General features: G+C 34.0%; 5 protein-coding genes across 5 annotated transcripts; 1 reads left to right on the forward strand and 4 right to left on the reverse strand.

The window, feature by feature from the left end:
* Positions 1-4,270: 4,270 nt before the first annotated feature.
* LOC113238333 (nucleic acid dioxygenase ALKBH1) lies at positions 4,271-6,556 on the reverse strand. Its single transcript, XM_026475173.1, has 4 exons — positions 6,434-6,556; positions 6,032-6,361; positions 5,110-5,303; positions 4,271-4,774 (listed from the first exon to the last, which is right to left on the reverse strand). The coding sequence occupies exons 1-4, from the start codon at positions 6,554-6,556 to the stop codon at positions 4,390-4,392; spliced, it is 1,032 nt and encodes a 343-aa protein (XP_026330958.1). The 3' UTR covers positions 4,271-4,389.
* Positions 6,557-7,251: 695 nt separating this feature from the next.
* On the forward strand, positions 7,252-8,374 carry LOC113238334 (N-alpha-acetyltransferase 38, NatC auxiliary subunit). The gene is made up of 3 exons (XM_026475174.1): positions 7,252-7,302; positions 7,514-7,643; positions 7,843-8,374. The coding sequence occupies exons 1-3, from the start codon at positions 7,252-7,254 to the stop codon at positions 7,986-7,988; spliced, it is 327 nt and encodes a 108-aa protein (XP_026330959.1). The 3' UTR covers positions 7,989-8,374.
* On the reverse strand, positions 8,374-11,007 carry LOC113238335. The gene is made up of 3 exons (XM_026475175.1): positions 10,758-11,007; positions 10,069-10,310; positions 8,374-9,976 (listed from the first exon to the last, which is right to left on the reverse strand). The coding sequence occupies exons 1-3, from the start codon at positions 10,965-10,967 to the stop codon at positions 8,464-8,466; spliced, it is 1,965 nt and encodes a 654-aa protein (XP_026330960.1). The 5' UTR covers positions 10,968-11,007; the 3' UTR covers positions 8,374-8,463.
* Positions 11,008-16,192: 5,185 nt separating this feature from the next.
* On the reverse strand, positions 16,193-16,683 carry LOC113238336 (cytochrome c oxidase assembly factor 6 homolog). Its single transcript, XM_026475177.1, has 2 exons — positions 16,561-16,683; positions 16,193-16,462 (listed from the first exon to the last, which is right to left on the reverse strand). Exon 2 carries the CDS (start codon positions 16,442-16,444, stop codon positions 16,193-16,195), a length of 252 nt encoding a protein of 83 aa, XP_026330962.1. The 5' UTR covers positions 16,445-16,462; positions 16,561-16,683.
* Positions 16,684-16,705: 22 nt separating this feature from the next.
* On the reverse strand, positions 16,706-18,057 carry LOC113238266 (methylenetetrahydrofolate reductase-like). The gene is made up of 2 exons (XM_026475078.1): positions 17,630-18,057; positions 16,706-17,319 (listed from the first exon to the last, which is right to left on the reverse strand). The coding sequence occupies exons 1-2, from the start codon at positions 17,952-17,954 to the stop codon at positions 16,826-16,828; spliced, it is 819 nt and encodes a 272-aa protein (XP_026330863.1). The 5' UTR covers positions 17,955-18,057; the 3' UTR covers positions 16,706-16,825.
* Positions 18,058-21,484: the final 3,427 nt, after the last annotated feature.

Raw genomic sequence — 21,484 nt, forward strand, 5'->3', positions numbered from 1 at the left:
AATCACACCAAAACTCACGAGATAAATAAATATAGGTAGATACAAATATACCTTCCGGCCCGGGAATCGAACCTGAGACCTCTGATGGCAGACCAGCATGGTAACCGTTCAAACAATCAAACCGAATGAGGTACTTTATGAGGCATCCATCACCTGCTTACTTAATGTAAAATTATAATGAAGTTTTTGCAAAAGGTTCTAATATTATAACAATATGATAATATTTTCAAGTGTATAATAATAGACAACATTTGAAACTAGCCATTTAAAATACTACTAAATACCATAGATTAAATATTAAATATTTAAATAAAGATGTTTAATAACATGTATTACGACTTTCCTACTATAACCAACCTAAAAACCCAGAAGATCGAAGCCTGTTTAGAAAGCGTCATCTTAGCTAATTAACTTAAATCATCTTAAATCAACCTCTAAATGCAACACATAAAACTCATTACGCATTTAACCCGTTAACTCTAAAGCGTGAAACACATAGAGAGCGGGTGCGGGTCGGGCGCGTGTCGGGTCGGGACCTCGGCGGGTCTAATTCCGTGTATTTACATGGCAACAACACACGTTTTCGATGTTAAATATAGGATATTATAAATAGTATTAGATAGTATAAATATAGGACCATTCTCATTTTTGCAATTTTTTTGTGCATAAACATTAAAAAACGAAATTTGTATTACTAAGTCAGTTCCTATTTAAAAATAATCGAGGTAGTTTATATTAATATGATTTTTATTTATAATTACACAATATAAATATTTATTTAAATCATCATTAAGAAAGTGACGAAAATGTCACTTCCATTTCGGGTGCAAATCCCATTTACAATGATACAAATTAAAATTAAATATCTTTTTTTTTCTATATTTTTTCGTCTATGTATTAAATATAGACGAAAAAATGTTCACCTCCATATGACCTCCATGCATAAACTTATTGAAGGCAGCCATTATTTATTAAATCAGTCAACACCTAAGGTCGTTTTCCAGAACTCTACTCAATGCTCAAGTCAGGATTTGAGTACGATTTCAAGCACTGAAAATACGACCCTAATGGCAAGGACTTGATGATTTCAAGCACTAGAAATCATACTCAAGTCATGACTTGAGCATTGAGTAGAGACTTCCTTAACATTGACGTTGGCGAAATCATCGGCAGTTTATAGACTTATTTTAACATGGTAGTATGTGATAGTGTCGATGGAACGTAATTGTACCTTTTTTATTTAAAAAAAAAGTCCTCATAAGTTCGTGGAATTACATCTATTCGCTAAGTTTTAATGAAATCAGTTACGGGAAAGTGTGCGAAACCGGATTCATCCCCTAATTTGCCACTTAGAGGTGGAATATTTTCTTCAAATTTAAGTGGGACCAATAGTGGGGTATACCCTCTTTCCAACAAAAAAAGAATCTTGAAAATCGGTTAACAAATTCGGAGTTATCGCGTAAAAAAATACGGTCGAAGTGATAACCTCCTCCTTTTTTCAAGTCGGTTAAAAATTGAATAGATTCTCCACATTCGAATGGAATAATCTCACACGTCAACGTCAGGATGAGGAAGAATGACAGGTTTAATGACATTTAACTTAAAAATTTTTGCACTATCCGACAAAGAAAAATAACAAACGCCGATGATTAAGGAAATTTTAGAGTGAAATTTACGACCTTTTCGCGGAAACACAAGACCCAAAATTAGTTATGACTTTTATTCGGCCCCAAATGAAATGCGGGGACTGCATAACACCCGTAACGCGACGACTTGGACTCTTTGATGTAAGTCTCTCTTAGTACGGACGTCCAATTTTTAGATTTACTTATGAAAATGAACTCTAATGCGGAGTGAGGAAGGATCATATTACGCCGCACACCCACTTATACCACCAGACTTTCTCAGTCTTATTCGCAAACGTACACACGATAATCATAGATAACTTCCATACAAGAATGTGTTGATAATGGAGTTGTAGTCTGTTTGGAGTACATGCCTTTAACAGAGTTAGAGGCAGACCTGGTTACAAAAGCTTAAGGCTTAAAGCCATGCATGAATTGTACCTACGTAAGAGCTTTAGATTTAGTTCAGGTTATGGAATTACTATTGTATTTTGTACTCTAGCACTAGGTATATAATATTTTCACGTATGATTGTTCGAGTAAGGGGCAGTATTGGAAAACCTTCTTTTGCTACATGCAGTGAAAATTTTCATTAGTGCCTTCATGCGGCCCCCGACATATCGAAAAAAAAAAACACTTTAAATACACGCATTTCCCAAAGACTGTGTGATCACGATATTTGCAGGCTAAAGACGAATATGAGTGCTATGCAGACAGCTACGTGAAGTGCTTCTGGGGCCTGTGCGATGCCCACCGGAGTATGGAAAGCTTTTCGAAAGTTAAATCGGAGGCTAGCGGTACAGTATGCCTGTTCTTTACTTTAGTACCTACTTTTATTTCATTCTGCTAGATGGGCGAGAAAAGCCCGGGATAGCAGTGAATGGCTTAAACTACTATTTTCAGCAGTGAGTAAAGTTGGACTGCTCGATCAATCTAAAGGAAATATATACTTAATTTTCCATCAAAAATATCCAAATGAAACGAATGTTCTCATATATTGTAAATCACTTCTTAGCGCGTTTTAGAATACACAAAAATGGTTCAACCCTATCTAGCGGCATCTTACCTAAACTATAGTGTTATGTTAGTAGAGGTCACAGACGTGCAGTAGTAGATCTGTATCAGTCGATCATGACTCATGCGTAATATGATCGGGTTAAATGATTCGATCGTATGTTCGGTCTTTTAGCGGGTCACCCTTCCTCACGATACTTCCACAATTTTTATTTTCTTTTATAACATCAAGTGACGGGACGAACAAGTCATGCGCCTGATGGTAAGCTACACGTCTGCAGATAACAGTTACGGTGCCACTCAGAACTTTAAATTGCAAAGATCTGAGGGGCACTGCCACTGCGCCTGTCACCCTGAGACGTAAGTTGACAAGACCCATGTGCCTGTAATTTCACTAGCACCCTTACCCTTCAAAACCGGAACACAATAAAGCTGACATTACTGCTTGGCGGCAGAAATAGGTAAGGTGGCAGTACGACACTGGATGAACTCTTTCGCAAGGAGCTCTACTGGTACTAAAATACCGTCTAAGTGTCAATTTATACAATTAGCCTTTATTCTTTTCTGCTGGTGGGTAATGCGTATAAAGCTAAATGCATCATTGATAAACCACACTTCTTTCTACGAAAAGGAACACCTACAAAACCAAAATACATAACAAAAAATTTATGAGCATTCAAAATTACTAATTTATTATTCATTCATATTCTTATATTAGCCAGTGCACTCATAAATAAACACAACATACCGAAAAACAAATTAAACTTACAAAATTACCATGTAATGGACAATACGCTAAGTATGAGTGATTGAATAGACTCATTGATCCATTGATCCGTCAACCCGTTGACTCGTTGATCGATTGCTTAACTTTTTGGTTCAATCGAACGAAGGTTCTATGGAACGAATGCTCTATCGTACAAATGTTCAACCCAAACGAAGAGTGAGAAGACGAACCGTGTGTGGGAACTTCACGTGAGAGTGAACGAGACAACAATAATATTGTTAATTGTTGAATAATCTCTAAAATTATAGAGATAAAGTCGAATACGCGCGCAAGCGCATGACCATGACCATGACGATGATAAAATGATCGGGTTATTTAGAAGCTTGTAACCCGGGTTACCGGGTCACAGGTGTTGTTGGAATCATTTTGATTCGATCGATCACGTCTAAGTAGTAGTGCCAACAGATGCAGTCGCGCCTATAGCATTCAAATTGCTTAGAAATACTATCTAACTAATTTTCAACCAAAATGTATTTCGTGACTACGCGCTTAGACTATCCCATATAATGTTAAACGTTGGATGATATTAGTTAATCATAATTTGTTTCTTAAATTCATTGTACCGAGACCACTTTACCTAACACCCGGAACAGAAACCTCTTCTGTTAAGATCGTCTAATTTTGCTAGGATCTCAAAGCAGATTCCTTACACTTAATTTTGAATAACAGAAGTTGATAATTTTTTGTTGCAGTTATAACGAAACAACCTCTTCGAGATACTAAAAGAGAGACGCTAAAAAAACGTACATTACAATTATTCACTAAGTAACAACAAATTTGGCCCTTGCTTATGCAAGAGCCTTTTTTTTTCACAATGGCTCTTTGAAAAAACAGCAATTAATTATGTAAGGACCAAAAATGTATGTAATAAGCAAGGATCTCATGTGTAATGTGTACTTTATAAATTCAAATGAAATTACAAAATTATCAGTGCAAAGAAAACAAAATATAGAATAATGCCATTTATTTGTTATTAAATTTTTCATCAGTTATACTAATCTGACTTTCATTTAATACTTGTCTTACATTCATGTTAATTCTAGATTCCTCTATGTAATTGTTAAATTGATTCCACATTTCATTATTTATACATTTTTCCATAACGGCAATAAGTTGGCTTGGGTTGGAAATATATTTGAAATTTACAACACTAGAGGTATTATCTGGAATTTCCAGGTTTTCGTGATTCCAGGGAGAAAATTCTGTAGGGACAATTCTAGGTACAGCATGATAGCATAACCTGGCTTCATTGGACATTATTATAATGTCTCCACTTTGAAGTAGGATAGCAGAAGGTTCTATTGATTTGTTCTTGCCTCCTATTAGGAAGATTGCTGATTGTCCAAAACTGAAATTAAATAAACAGAAATAAATATATTTTCTTAACCCATGGCAAGCTGTGGACTGTATAAATGGGTTGAATGATGAATATATTGTATTTTAGAGTATAATTTACCATATATATCTAAGAAATAGCTGGTTAGTTAACGAAACACTTCAGAAAATCTATGAATTATTGTTTCATATGAAAAATTCAATTCTTTAAGTAAATAACACTAATAACATAGTATTCTACTATGGTAGTAACATTGACAACACTAGACACCAGTGAGCAGCAGTTTCGATAACCTTTGAAACAAATACCCTACAACTACCTTTTTTTTTTACCCTACAACTACCTACCTAAAAGACAACAAAGGAGCCTCCAAATTAACTTCTGAATGGTCAGTATGTGCTGATAAAGTAGAATCCATATGGTAATAGTTGACTATTGCTGCCTCTGCTTTAAAGTTGGTGTAGCCAAGGTACTGGGCCACCACATCAGATAATTCTAATAAATCCTCTGGAAATGGAGTCCTACTTTCATCACTGTATACCTGAAAATATTGATAACAGGGTTAATTTCCTAGAAATCTAAATGTAAAATAAATAAACCAACCCTTCCTCTAGAATAGTGTTGCCATTACACAATTTTATTATTGTTAATCATGCACCTTTTCATCATCAATGTATTATATGTTAATAAACTACATAGTTTGCTATTATATGTGTTGGAATTAGGGTTGCCAGATACTGACTTATCATTTCTGGGACAACTCTACAAGTGTAAGGGAGACATATATGAAAATAAATAAGTTATTCATGTTAGGGCTCAATTAGGATCAATTTAATTTGATGGTCATAACATGGCCATAATATTGTATGCTACAATCCTTTGGGAGTTTTTAATACTCATTGAGTACCTAAAAAAATTTCACATCATTCGCAATCAATATTTCAACATTCCTTCGCATAACTACAGCACTGCATCTGGAGGACTTCTCTTATGAAAAGGGCTTTAGTAAGTTTGCTAAAACAACTTCTTAGTGTCTGGAATCTGGGACAGTAAAGTCTACTGGACATGGGACAAGACAAACAATTCCAGAACAATTCTACTTTGGTTGCAGGTTTGGTTTTCATCAAGCATGACATAGATAGGTTCTCAAATAAGTTAGTCAATATGCACTGGTGCATGCAGTCAAAATTGAGTCAAGGAATTTAGTAACCAACACTTAATGTCTAAAAAGTTGTGGTTGCAAATACCCTCTTAAAAAATAACATTTACTTTTGTATCCCAATTGTGATGATATCCCAAAGTAGTCCATCTCAATTTCTTCTGTAAAACTCTGTTACACTCTCCGTCTTTAAAACACTCCAACCACCAATCTTGAACATTCGTTTCTATATCAATATTTAGTTTATTTGGCTTTTTTGGATATTCCTGTAGGCATCTTTGTATCCAGTATCTTTGACCTGCATTTGTGAATGGATTTCGTATCAAAAGTAAGCCAGGGTGATTTTGGAAAGCAAACGTATGCCATAGTGACTGTTTTTGAAGTCCTAATAAAGCACCTCGCGGGTCAGTTTCTGCGTTTAGAGGTGTAACGGTGATCACCTATATAGAACAATGATGTATCTTAATTTGAAAATATAGCTTGAGCAAAGGTTCTTACTATCAAGTCCTTACTTCGTTATCTTTGAGAACATCAACCGACATAACATCATGAAAAGAAGGTTTAACCCTATTAGCCTTGTAATATTTGAACTGCTTTTTGAAATTATCTTCAAACTCAATAGAGTTATCTGGCATTTTCTCCACAAAATTCATGTTTTTTTTTTTGGAATAGCACTGCTTATCAATAACGTAACCTCTCACCACAAATCACTCACAATCACTTTTTTTTTATTGCTTAAGCCATAGAACAGTTTAAGTATTCGTTTCTGTATATGAATGGCAACCCAAAACATGAAATAAATTTTAAAAAGTTGTTCAAATGTCCGAATCCATAGCCATCGCAAGAAATTAAGTTGAAATGAAAGATTCGCTCTGGACCTTTTGGAGGGAAAAGTTACGTTTTTATTTTGACTTTCAATTATTTTGTGAAATCTAGTTTAAAGTGGAATAGGATAGTGCTATTGTGCCTTAATCGCAGATTAAAACGCGAAATTATACGAATCTCGAACTAGAATACCCGTAGCGGCCCGTTTTAAGGAATCCCGAGTCAATCCAAGCACGCCGCCTCAAATTGCCTATCCTCTTTGTGGCGGCCATATTTACAGAAACATAATTAAACTTCATGTTTAGGCTGATGGCTTTGCCAAAGCCTTAATAAATTAAAAAAAAAATTTAAATGAAAAATGAAATGTCAAAACAAACTGCGCATAGAACAGAACCGTATTGTTGTATTGGCGAAAAATAATTCGGGTAATTTAGGTTAGAATTTATAACCTAAAAACAGTACATAATATTAACAAAATATACAAAAAATATCGGTGGAAAAAATCATGAATCAAATAAGTGAGGCACCTGTGGAAGAAAACACTGAAATTGTAAAGGTAAATCAGTTGTTCATTTTCTTTTAGGAAATGAAACTATTTTTCCGGATTTAAATCGCGTATATTTGTTTTTTCAAACAAACCGACGTTTCGGGCCCTTTACAGGTCCCATGGTCACGGTTGACTTCTTCTTCTTTTACTTAAATCGTATTTTAACAATATCGATACATATTTGTGTTGTTTAACGTTAGCTTCGTCATAAACGTTTCAGGAAGAAATATTAGATGGTAAATCGAAGTTAAGAAAATGGCTCAATATGAACTTCAGGATTGAAATGACCGACGGCAGAGTACTTATAGGAGTGTTCTTATGCACTGACAGAGACGCCAACGTTATATTAGGTAAGGACTGATAGATTTATTTTTATAACATATTTAAATGTTGAAAAAAAACTATATAATAATAGTATACTATTGAAACAGGAATTAGATATTCCTAGGCTATGGGTTCATACTCACATTTCGTTTATGCAAACATTTGCTCAATGTACCAATTGAAAAAAATGCACATTTATTGAATTTGATTTTAAAATTTTTCCAGGAGCCTGTTCAGAGTACCTCAAAAATAGTGACGGAGAAACAGAAGAGCCCAGAACATTAGGGTTAGTTATGGTTCCTGGACGTCACATTGTCTCAATTCAGATTGACGATACAACTCCTCCCCAAAAATATTATTATGAAGACTGACTAATGCCAGCTGTGATCTTTGGTATAGTTTTGTTATTAAATCATTTATAGATTGTACTAATTACATGTTATGTTGTACATATTTTTCTTTGCTATTTTGGAAAAATCTATGAACCTTATTATGTAAACTTTTTACACTTTAGTTGCCAATGAGTACATAATTTACTCAATGTTAGTTGCTCACCCAATACAAAAACAAAAAAAAAACAGCTATAGATAACAGTGTTTCCAACTATCAAGATGCAAAAACTGTCAAAAAGTTGTACAAAGAAAATTACAAATAAATTGTGGATTGTAGAGTAACATTACATTTGCCTGAATTGCTGTTGACATGCAAATAAGGGAGTTTTTTAATCTGATTATACAAAAAACCTTCAGCCATATCCGGCATGCAAGAATCTGAAATTACTAGACATGACTAGGTATTTCTTTTGTAAAATACTAAAATAATGAAATATAATTCTTTATTACGAAATCATACTCTCTTTAAGTTTACAATCATCTGTTTAAAGACATCAGCTTCTAAGTAAATATTTTTTGAATAATTTGCAAAAGGATTGTACTCATCAACGGTTTTACTATTTAAAAACTCAGATAGATATTGTGTTAATTCTTGATACAGTAACTCAATACCCTTGTCTGTAAGGATTGTTTTCAAAAAGCTGATATCTAACATCTTGGTTAGACAAATGTAAGGGTGAAACACGTCAATTACAGCAGACAAATTGTTTAAAATTGTGATGCTTATCATCCTTACATCTTCATCTTCGTCTTGCAAAAGGACAACTGCAGATTTAATCACAGTAACTTTAACTACCTCAGGTAGTTCATCAAACGATTTACTCATTTCAGTATTAGCAATAGCTGCTATAAATCTTATGTCTGTATCTACCTCACAGTTACTTAAACTGAATATTACTTTAGCCAAATGCAAAAGCTGCTTTTTGTTTGTTGATTTAATATTAATTGCATAAATTCTAACTGCAAATGGTATTATATACCTCAATCGGTATGTGATTTCTCCTTCTAAAAATTTAGATATAATATCTACATATTCTTGCTCATTCAAATCTATTCGGAGTGATATTTGATAAAAAATTTGCCAAATTACACTGCTATCAATTTTTTTTTGATGCAACATTAAAATGTTTGCAATCTGTGACAATACTTTTGCAGGAATATCATCATGCTCTTCGATTTTATACAATAAAAGTTTCAAGTAACATTCACTGTCACATTGCAGTATGATCATTTTAAGTATATCTGGAAGTTCAAGCCATGGAACATGTTGTATAATTTTTTTAATGCGACTATTTGCCCAAAGGTAAACACCTGGTGCCTGATAATTAATCTTTAATTCTGACAAAGTTTCTTCCATCATTATCGCATCTAAACGGCGTTCATAAAACACATCCTCAAATATTTTTTTTGATAGATAAGAATGTATCCCACAGTTAAATAATTCAGCGAATTTTGTTTGCAGTTTCTCAAATTCCTCTTTAAATAACTTATTACCATAATGTTTAGAGCAGTATGTTATCAAAGTCAAACTGCCATGAATAAAATTTTCAGAATGGTGTTCTCGCTCTAGAAGGCAGTTGTAAATATCTTCAAATGAATACATATTGAAAATACTTTGGGCTGTAAGACGTCTGACGGTGTAAATTGAACTATCTAGAAGAAAAAATAAACTCTTCAGCAAATCTCTGTCAAGATCTCTGGTCTCCAGTCTGTCATATGAAAAATTATATCTCATTGCACTGTTGGCTAGCAAATTCAATAAAGGCATTAAATTTGAATGAAATTGAATTTTATCCGTGTAGTCCATGTTTTTAAGTTGACTTTGAATATATATCCATAATTTTGTAGAGTGTGTGCGAAATTCGTCGCTTGCTACAGTAGCTATCATTTCTTCTTCCATCCCTGATGCTTTCTTTTGACCAATTAATTTCGGTATTAGAGCGCCATATAGCTGGAGGGCTGCATTTCTGAAACCGTATAAAATCATAAATATCCATGCTGAATGATGAATAATTGATATGATTCAATATATAGTTTTTTATTTTATTAGCTTAAGTACCTTATTTGCCAATGAGGGCTTGTTAAATTATCAAAAGCAAGTTCTGCTAGTTCCGCTGAATAAAACATCATCTCTGAAGCCAAACTACTATCCGTTACTATTCGTGTTAAGAAATGGATATAAATTGCTTTGGGCAAATCCTTTTTGCAATCATTGTCTTGGTGATTCTGAAGATCATTTTGAATGTCTTTAGCGCTGTTACACGTTTCCAAGAGAATCTTCATAAAATAGTGGAATAAAGGCTGCAACACAAAAGATTTATTATTTCACCAATATTTTACATTATGGTTTGATGTGCTAAAAGCCCTTTAGCAACAGTAAAGCTCCTTGTGAAAGAGTTCGTCCAGGGAAGTACTGCCACCTTACCTATTACTGCCGCCAAGTAGTAATGTGAGCGTTACGTTAAGCGTTCCGGTTTTTGGAGGTAAAGAGGTGCTAGTGGAATTACAGACAAGACTTTTATGTCTCAGGGTGACTGACACAGTGGCAGTGCCCCTTAGATCTTTGCAATTTAAAACTGAATGGCGCTGCAACTGCTATGGACAGGCGTGTCGCTTACCACTAGACGCCACGCGTTTATTATAAAAAAAAAGAAAAGAAGATTATTACACGATCAAACTTTATCGCCTGTGTTGTAAAAAAAAACAGAACCCCTTGCAAGTAGCATGTAGATGGACCTTAAAACATACCTTGCCCTTTTTACTATCACTAGATACTATTCTGTGAACCATAACAGACAGCCCTGCTCCTCGACGCGTCACTGAAGCCATGCTTGCTTCTTCTATTAAATCCTTTAACTTTTCCTTTAACAGCGTTGAGGGCAAAGTCGATAGTTTCCAATCTTCAGGCAAGGATGTTAAATACAGTACGGCTTGTCCTGGAAAAGTAGATTCGCTCATGAAATTAGCTGATACGGTGTTTTATGTTTTAGTCTAAATTGAAATTGCAAGTGTCCGTCAGGATGGCTGGATCAAACGAGATATACAAATCAAACTGTTCTCATTGTTTACTACCTATTTTCTACTATATAGTATCTTTATTGACATATTTTATACCTTTGCGCTAACGGAAATATTAAAGAAATAAGGTGGCCAGCCATTCTGACGTAATTTTGGCTGGACCAATTTACGTATTTCATGGTTCTAGCAGTATATAATTTACTTTTTTTTATATAACTATTTAGTACCTAATTTTTATCTAAACATACTTTGTTTTTTTAGAAGCTTCTATTAAAGGTTATTTAAAAAAAATAAAACGCCTTTGCAAAAGGTATTTTCTAAAAAGACAGTTTATCTTTTCCATGTAATTGCTTTATAAATAACCGATTATAATTCGTCCGCATTCCTTAATACCTACAAATGGAATTAACATTTGTGACAGTGAATTCAACAAGTAATGAATATAATAATGATTATAAAATATTGCTTGCAAAGATAATCCAGAAACCAGAACCATTGTTGACCATTGTTGACCAACCAGAATGGCTGGCCACTTTATTTCTTTGATATTTCCGTTAGCGCAAAGGTAGTAAATATGTCTATAAAGGTACTAAATAGTGGAAATTATAGCATATAAATAGGCAATAAATAATGAGCAGTTTGATTTGCTTATCTCGTTTGGTGCAGCCATCCTGACGGACACAAATTGGAATTTTTTAATTTTTTTTTTTTTTTTTTGATGGATAAAAGGAAAATAATTACCTAATAAAAATAAAATTATATAATAATTGAAGCCGAATGGAATAAAGGAGCAAAGGTGTTAATTTATATAGATATACTGACCCAAAGCACTGCCAGCAGCTTCTATAGCGCCTTTATGTCGACAAGTTTCTAACACGTGAGTAATTATGTGAAGACACCTTTTGCAAACTTCCATTTCACTGTCTTCAGTTTGATATCTTATTATCAGTGACGATAAATCGCAAGAAGACTGGAAAGGGAGAACACGAATATTACTACTTCGATAGCCATTACTAGTAGCGATCCTACGAGTAATCACCACAGCATCAGTCGTACATCTCCGGTGTAAATTGACACACAGCGCCATCGAAAAGCTGGGTTTGTTAAGACCAGTTTAATAATTATTGTATTTGTGTCTAGTGCGTTGTGTGGTCGTCCGTATCAAAAGACCTCGAGTAGTCAAGAACCACAACAATAACTACTTCGATAACAGTTAATTCTGATAAGTTATCTATTTACCTTTACATTGAGCCAAAGACAGTTTAAAATAATCTGATGTAATCCCGATATTTTTGTCTCATCTTCATCACTATTTGTGCATCCAGACACTGATATTATGTTCTGTACCATATCACTCATTTTGGAGAAATCAGAACTTGTCGAACTTTCTCCATCCCAAAAAAATTGATTTGATACTGCATCTAAAATGTCTATTAATTCTAAAATTCTCACGTCCGGTATTTTATTGGAATGATGATGACAAACTTCTAACACCGCATGTAAAATGGACATAAATGAATGTAACTGTTTTCCATTTTCAATGGTTTCTATTACGCCTCTTTTTAATTTGTATTCATTAATTAATTCGTTATTTGCAAAATTAAATATGTCTTCGACACTTTTTAATTTCGCATCAATATTATTGTCTTTCATCAGCAAATTTATAATCAATTTGAACATGCTTTGACCGCAACTAATTTCGTAAAAGAATTTGCTTGCCAAACTTTTTAATGCTTGTTCTATTAAATCATTTAATGTCTCAGTTTTGGTCAACTGTTTAGAAAAATGTTTCAATAGCAAATGGGTCACATTCTCCCTTATATCTTCTGCGGGGTCATTCAACAAACTTAGGAGTTTCTTAATAAATGTCTCTTGATTCATCATCCATTGCCCTTTTCGTTCTAACATTCTGATCAAAGTAACATTTGATTGCCGCGTCTGCTTTTGCCGTTTTCTGGGAACGTCAGTCAATGCATTCAAAAACGTATTTGCTAGTTTTATGCAAGTAATCTTCCGCTGATAATTCCCATTCATAAACAAACAATCAATTAAAAACTGCTGGAAGGACTTGAAAAATATTTCCAAATTTTTTACGTCATCGTTTATATCATTGTTCATGTAATTCAAAAACGTAATATGAAGTCGATTCAGAAAATTACTAAAGCTGTTCAACATACTAATTCTTAAAACAGTACTATCGGAGTTCACATTGTTTTTCAAGAACTTTAAAATTAACTCGTACTCCACACTTGAAGGCATAGCTTTCTCCTGAGATACACATACAATATCAAAGGCCAACATTCTTACATAATTATTATAGTTGTCTAAACCTTCCATTACCATTTTCTCTTTATAACCAATGGAATCCCAAGCTTTGATAACAAAACCGAGTTTATTTGCCTGTTTCAATACACACAGAGTACTATACAATTTGTGTGCACATTCTCTTCCATTTTGTAACTCATTCATAATAATTTCCACCAATGTTGGATATGTTTTCAATGTTGTGAGACACCAGTAATTATTAAAATTTTCTATTGCCTTACTCGAAGGACCATTTAAAATATTAATCACTGGTTCCAAAAATATACGGCACCACATTTCAGTTGTGTTCAGTTTCTTGAAAATTGCATAGTAGAGGTCTGCCCCGGCAGATACTAAACCAGATTTATGTAAGCTGTATATAAGACCATCAGTCCAATTATATGTTTGAAGTAAGTTAACAACATCCTTATTGCATTGCCCTACAATCTCAGTGAGCATTAAATATTTAGCTTTATTCCAATAAAAGCAATTTATTTCTTCAATTACTTGTTTGTACATATTATGATTGACAACAGACATCAATGTGCGGAATATTGTCCTGTTCAAATCTCTTACACCTGATATGGGATTTTCCCAGTTGTGGTTGGTCAGGTTGAGCAGTATAACCTGGTTTTCCACACTCAACAAACATTCTTGTAACTCCGTTCCACAAACTTTTTTAAAGGAACTAATGGTTTTAAAAGCAATGAATGTGAATTTTGAATATTCATATGCTACTTTTGTGAGTAATTTAAATGAAGCTTGTAAGACGGATAGAAGATTTTTAGCTTTCACATATTTTTTAGTAAGGAATGATGATTGAAACATTCCATACATGAGAGAGATAACTTTTGACGTTTCTAAAGAAATTTTATTATCTTCCCTTAGTGTTATCTCGTTTTCAAGTAGCTTTAATACAGCATTACAAAAATACTCTTGTTTTTCTGTTGGTAAAAGTGTGAGAACAGAATAGAAACAAGTGGCGCATAGCAATTGATCATCAAACTTACTAAGACCCTTATTCAAATGTGTCCATAGTGATTCAGATACTTCAATCCAAAATATTTCATTTTGCGTTTCATTGCATCCTTTTTTGATTTTGATTAACAGCTCCTGAAATTTATTAAGATCAACATTATTTTTTGTTAAGTACCTAAGACTGGTAACTGTGCTAAGACTTGACATCCTAAAACTGATTTGGCATACTCATTCCACCCGAGATCCTTCAGGAATCTTAGCATCTTGTATAGTTTGCTAGTTAAGCTTAGGTATTACAAGTACTAGATAAGAAAGTACAAGGTTCCCAGTGGAAGTATAAAAGGAAGATACAGCTGGACATTGGCGATGATCGCTATATTTTTTATAATATTTTTAAAATATAGTTTTCAGAGAACAGTTGGTGGATAAAGGCCTTTGTACATGGTACAGAACCATTCAGAGTAATCCATAGTGGGTATGGTTTGATTCTGTCAATATAGCAAGGAAATATCTTGTATCTGCTTTTAAACTGTGTTCTGGTCACATTCCAATTAATAAATTCTTTCATATTATGGGTTTTAAACCATCCCCATTGTGCAGTACTTGCAATAAAATAGAGGATCTGTATCATGTATTGGTGGATGTAACTGTAACGTAACCCTGAGAGGTACAATGTTTGGGAATGTAAGTTTATGGACAAATTAATTGTTGGCTCAGAGAGCCTGTTTGTATTCAACTGTTTGCACTCTAAACTTGTACAAGTTTTTGAACATGTCCCTTGAGTAGGGAACCCAGTATTCCTCCCATGAGGCTGATATAGTCACTCAAGGTGGCCTCAATAAAAAAATAGATTAAAAAAAAGATATATTTATAATTACTAAATATAACATTCAATACTGGCGAAAGTCTAAAAGTCAACAACAATAAGCAAGAAGCAGAAGGTTCCCAGAATGACCAACCACCATACTCAACCACCGCTAATCCACTTAATCTAAATTGGACGTAGAAAAAAAAGATCTAATGCACATCCAGTCACTTTTGAGATACGGCGGTTTGAAGTTTAAAAGTGTTACTCACTCTTATTTTATTTTCAAAACTTATAATGTCATGTAACTCCAGATATATTTATTTATGTTAATATGTTGGATTTTTTGCTGATCTAGTTAGACTTAGGAACTGTTTGGAACATAGAACTCATTTTTTGATAATTTTGTGGATTGGGTCCTTTTTGCTTAACTACATCCAGTTATTATTGTATGTATTGTGATTTCAGTAGAAGAATAAGGAGACATTTTCTGTACCAATTGTTAAAAAAAACTCAGTGTAACAAATTTTAGAATAAAGGAAATAACAATTTTTTTAGACCTAATTCGTGACATGGACCTGTAAAGGGCCCGAAACATTAGGTTGTATGAAAAACTAATATACGCAATTTAAATTTTTAGAAAATGGTTTCATTTCCTATGTGTAACAATCGCAAAAACCTTAGAACTCAAATTTTAGAATCGTAGTCAATCACGCCTTTTTTAATAGTAATTACAAGAAGTGCGTAATAATCAAAGTGTAATTTATAAACCTAAGAAATTTACCTGTATAGTGTCAGCTCTCAATTCATTTGTTGAAATTTGTATTCTGGACAATACATCAATCGTGTCTTCTTCCATTTTCGAACTTCACATCTAATCTGTAAAAGAAATCATATATTTCTATTACCATTTATGACTTCAAAAAAGAAAACTATTAAAACAAAATTATATTACCTAAAACTGCTTGCGAACAAACTGTAACCCCAGGGTATTCAATGTTAAGGGAAAATAAAAGCCAATAAGTTGTTTACAGTTATTGTACTACATTAACTATATTTACAAAACAAGATACATTATTTATAATTTTTGTTCTTTAATGGGTTCATAACCCTCTTTCTGCATTTTCTCTTTGAATATATTAAAGTCTCGTTTTCTATCGAAATGCACCACCCATTGAGAAGGACAGGATTTTTCAAAAACTTTTCTTAATTCTAAACATGCTTTGGGTTTCTCAGTACTATCTTTCACATTATTGTCGTCCAGACACTCCCAGTATTTATCCCTTGAGTCCCAGCATGTTTTTCTCTGTTGCTTATCAGGAAAGGACATCTTTTCGTCAATAAAGACCTAAAATACATTAAAAATACTTTTAAATCGGTCTCTTTTACGAATTTAGAGGTTAGAATTGGTATGTATCTAATAATATAAAAGATTTGAAAACTTACTCTTTATACTGTCATACAGATTCCTTGGATTTTTGTTAATAATTGTTTTATATAATATTGGGCTTACTCCATAGAACAGATAAAATTCTAAAATCAAAGTTCTTTCGACTAACCTGCAGCCCCATCCATTTGACAAATGCAATTGAAGTGAAGTTACGTCTGCTGTGTTGCCAATTTTCGCAAGCGGTAGCTTTCTTTCGATGCGTTCAAGGTCAATTTATAATTCGTAAAAATTAAAGATTGCAACAAAATAAAACTTCGTACTTTAATTTGTACCTTGAATCATTTTATTTAATTCTTGTACAAAATTTGAAACTAAATCCAGTTTATTTAAAGTAAAGAAATGAAAATGCTTCCAGCTAGATTTCGTCAAACTTTGCACCAATGTTGTTGCAGATTCTACGCCTGACTTTTCTCCATCCAAGACCTCGTCAGGCACTTTTATTTTACACAAATTACTGAAACCTAGGAGTTCATTCTTGGTTTCATAGACAAACATGCCAGGGATGACTGGTACTCGAATACCAGCTTTAACACATCGGACTAAGAAGTTGTTATACGACAGCGGCTCGAAAAAAGCCTGTGTTACTATAAAGTCTGCACCAGCTTCGATTTTTTGCTTCAAAAACAGCAATGCACTGTCAGAACAGTTGGGAAAACCCGCTACACCTATGCAGAAGAAATCGCCGCTTTGTTGTCTTATGTACGCTATTAATTCCTTCGTCAATTTAAAGTCCGAATTTATGTAGTCATAGCTCTCTGCAATGAAAATAAAATGGATTAGCATATTATTTTCTTGTTGTGTATTAAAGACCAAATTAGAACAAATTATGACGGTACTACTTGATTCGTTAACGCTATTATTGATGTAAATACCTATAGATTACGTAGTAGGTAGGTAGGTAGCTACTTGCTTTAATCTTTTGAACAACTACGAAATCTATTTTCATAGGCTTGGTATTTCGAGGAGTACATTACAATAATCACGAGGCATTTTCTTATAAATTATTCCATATGGCATATACATAATCAGAATAAGAGCTAGCTAGTTACAAAGGTCAATACTCACCTCCGAAAACAACAAACAAGTTACAAATTCCATAGTCTTCTAGGTATCGTAGCAATTCATTTAAATAATCCCTCTTTAATAAATCACAAGATAAATGTAAGCATACAGTTCTGCCTGTACTTCTCAAATACGTTGCTAGTTTTACAGGTGGAATATCAAAGTCTTTAAAATCATATGATTTCGCGTGCCAAGTTACGCAGAAAAAGGCAGGCTCAACCGATAGCTTATCTATTCTACTTTTTTCGATATCGGGTGTCACTTCAAATGAAAAGGTTAATTTATCACTTTTGAGTAGATCTGTTATTCTATTTATCCAACTAGACATTTTATTCACTTGAATGCAAAGAAACGAACTGACTTGATGAAATCATAAACGTTATGTTGTATAGACTTGACGTATTCGGTATGCTAAAGTGGTAGCAGCGTCTAAGCCACTTACTGATAACGCTGTTTGAGTGACATTACTATAACTACCACTACGTAGGTATGTCGGTAAGGGTGATAACTGATTGCAGGCATACATTACGTTTTTCCTCTTTTGGTTATTGTTTGTTAACATTGAGGTTATTATTTGGTTAACAGAATACTCACACCTACAAAGGCACTTTTCGAGTACTTAGGTTTTCCCGATTGCACACACATTGTAAATGGAAAATATTATTTTGGGATCTGGTAGCAGTAGAGCTGCTCATGAAAGAGTTTGTCCAAGGAAGCACTGCCACCTTACCTGTTACTGCCCCCAAGAAATACTTCATGTGATTGTGTAAAATTGAGGATACACACTGATTACTATACGGTGTGAAAACATATTCCCAAAAATTTACACGATAGACAAAAAAAACACAAATTTACCGCTGTGTTCAGTAGGTGCTTTACATAAACCAATGATTTATTTTATTCAATATCAACTGAACTAAATAGATCACGTATAGTATGATATACATTTTTGAAATGGCTTCAATTTCGTTTGGTAACAAACGAAATTGAAATTCGAACTTAGGGGGTATCGACCATATATATAGGAAATCGACTCTTAATACAAAGATCGAATACAAACAAAAGTTCCTTCTGGACTTTCTGAATCTGCGTCTATATGCCAAATAAACCAACTTCATACATTCAGTTGATTCTGGCTCCGAATTATTTAGTGGTGATCAATTGGTGTTGGTAGCTAATCAAGGGCACAGGTCTTGGATTTTGCGACCCTGACAATATAAAATTTGTTTTTAAGCCCTGGGAGAGCGAAATATAAAAATACTAATAAAAATTAAATACTAATAATATTAATGAAAATGAAAATCAAAATTTATCTTTCAGACATGAGAGAGACGAGAATCTACAGTATAATCTGGCTTTTTTGAAGATGGAGTAAAAATGATAGTACATTGCGCAAAAGTGTTGCTCGCTTGCGAGCAGCTAGTGATTGTCGTCGATAAATATTCCGTCGACTATCGACTGAATATTGGTCACGCTTATGGAAAAAATAGCCGAACTTGTTTTATTTCAATCATCCTCGACCCATTTTCATTCATCTAATTACTGAGCACAAGTTCATTTAAATTGTCAATTTTTGTAAGTTCATACATGCATACACTATATTTAGAACTATGTATTTACTACTATAAAAATATGTTTATGAAAAAACAAACAGGAGCCATATTTCAAAATTTTTCATTTCAATACAAGTAATCAAATCCGGGCATTCTTGTTAAAATGTAAATGAATAAAAATTCATCTTGATACTAGTAGGCAAACTGTCAAAACAAGAATAAAGAAGGCAATAACGCAATTACTAATGATTACAATGTCGTAACTTTCACAATTTAGTAATTTTTGGGTAAATTTTATCTTCTTTCACAATCTATCGTTAACAACTACATAACTATATAAAATTTTATGAAAACTGGCAACCCTACAAATGTCATTTCACTCCGTCTTCAAAAAAGACGGATTACAGATATCCAGAATAATTGTAATGCGAACGTTAATAATTTATTTAATTCATATACTTAGAATAATAACGCATATAATGATAGTTTCATATCAAACGAACTGTCACAAGTGAGGCAAACATCAAATTCATGTAGGCTAGTTTTAGTAGTACGTTAATTTTCGGTTTTAGTGAATATTTATGTAAAAATACAAGTTGAAACGCGTTACTTCCTTGTGGAATGTGATGTCACTATCTATTTTATGCTTGTCTGGCGTACTTTTACACTCATTTACCGCACATTTCGTCATTTTTAGCTAAATTTCTGGAGCTGTTTGCGGTGCAAGTTGACATTGAGCACTGAAGGCCCGCCCGCTCGTGTAGGCCCTTTGGGAGCGCTTCAATTTGCCTCACTTAGCGTGTGCGGGCTAGGTTTCTATGCGTTATTATTCTAAGTTCATATGTTACAAAGTGCGTGAAATGACGCAGTAGTTTCCTGTATATTTTGAATAGGTAGATAAGTTGATATTTTTAATACGTTGACACGTTTTCAGGATCCGATAACAATTCTAATTTAGATACAAAATCAGTAATGATTCGAGTTACTATGTCAAAATTCGTCACTCGAGTGTGATTTTTATTCTTCTCCCACGATCTCAAAATTCATAGTTATAAATACATAATACTTCTTACAATAAACATATAAATGACTTATGAAGTTCTTAAACATTTCACAACAAATTTTTGACGTTGCGAATTCGCATCACGCCGACTAGTCGCTGTCACGGTTCGGGTGATTCATTCCTTTGACGATCGTCAACCGTACTGAACGTATTTTTTAAACTAGGTAGCGACGTGGATCGTAAAAACAGTATTGCACTGCTGTTATTGATAAGAAAGTATAGGAAAAAAATACAGAAGATTAACATCACAGGAATGTGCGATGCTATTCGCAAATTCTTGCGAATCGTCGTGCGAGCTCGTAGACTTCTGCATAGCGACATCGCATCGCAGTTTTGTGTTACGACCCTTCTACCAAAGGTAAATGGCAACTGAATAAAACCCGACGACAGCCGAAACACGAAGTTTGCCGAGGAACATTGCGAGAATGAAGCTCTATATCATACTATTCCTGTCCTGTACGTTTTCGCGCACCCTGGGCGCTACCTAATTGGGGAGTACCTAACCTGCAGCTTGATTTTGATTGCCTCTCCCGATCGAAAACTGCGTCTTTTTCGAGTCGAGGCGCATAATTGCGATTCACAACTGACCGATCGGAAACTTTTGAAATTTCTAATCGGAACAATAATTGATTTAACTCATAAATTAGAAAGATATAGTGGAATCAGGTTCATCTTCTCGCTCAGAAACCTATCTGATTTCGCGACTACCCGAGCGGATCTTTTCCGATTTGAATCAAAATCAGCACGCTGACCTGACGTTGATTGGAAAATCTTTTCACCGCGATGGCAAGCATTATGGTATATGCCATCGATACGACAAGAAGAAGTGGTAATAATTTTGTCAATAACCAAGGAAGGGCGCGTTCCCTCTATGTCGTCACGTTTTATTATCGTTGGACGACTGTCGTGTCTAGCCAGTTCCCATAACACGACTATCTGTCGTGGACGATTTTTTATCGTTGAACGACTGTCGTGACTAGCTGTTCCCACTAGATTGTGACGACAATAGGAGCTGCGACAATCTGTCGTCACGTTTTTTTATCGGCTGACGACTGTCATTCTAGCTGTTCCCACTGTAACGACAATTTGTCGTTGTAACGATAAAAAATCGTGAACGACAGTTAATCGCGTCGTGCTATATATGAACAACTTCATTTAAATTTCCTAGCCACGACACTGTAAACTGCACGACAATCTGTCAAGTCTTAACTACTAAAATTAAAATCGCTTATAATTTAACTG

This window comes from Hyposmocoma kahamanoa, unplaced genomic scaffold (assembly GCF_003589595.1).
Source record: "Hyposmocoma kahamanoa isolate Upper Pololo Valley unplaced genomic scaffold, ASM358959v1 95, whole genome shotgun sequence".
NCBI classification, from domain to species: domain Eukaryota; kingdom Metazoa; phylum Arthropoda; class Insecta; order Lepidoptera; family Cosmopterigidae; genus Hyposmocoma; species Hyposmocoma kahamanoa.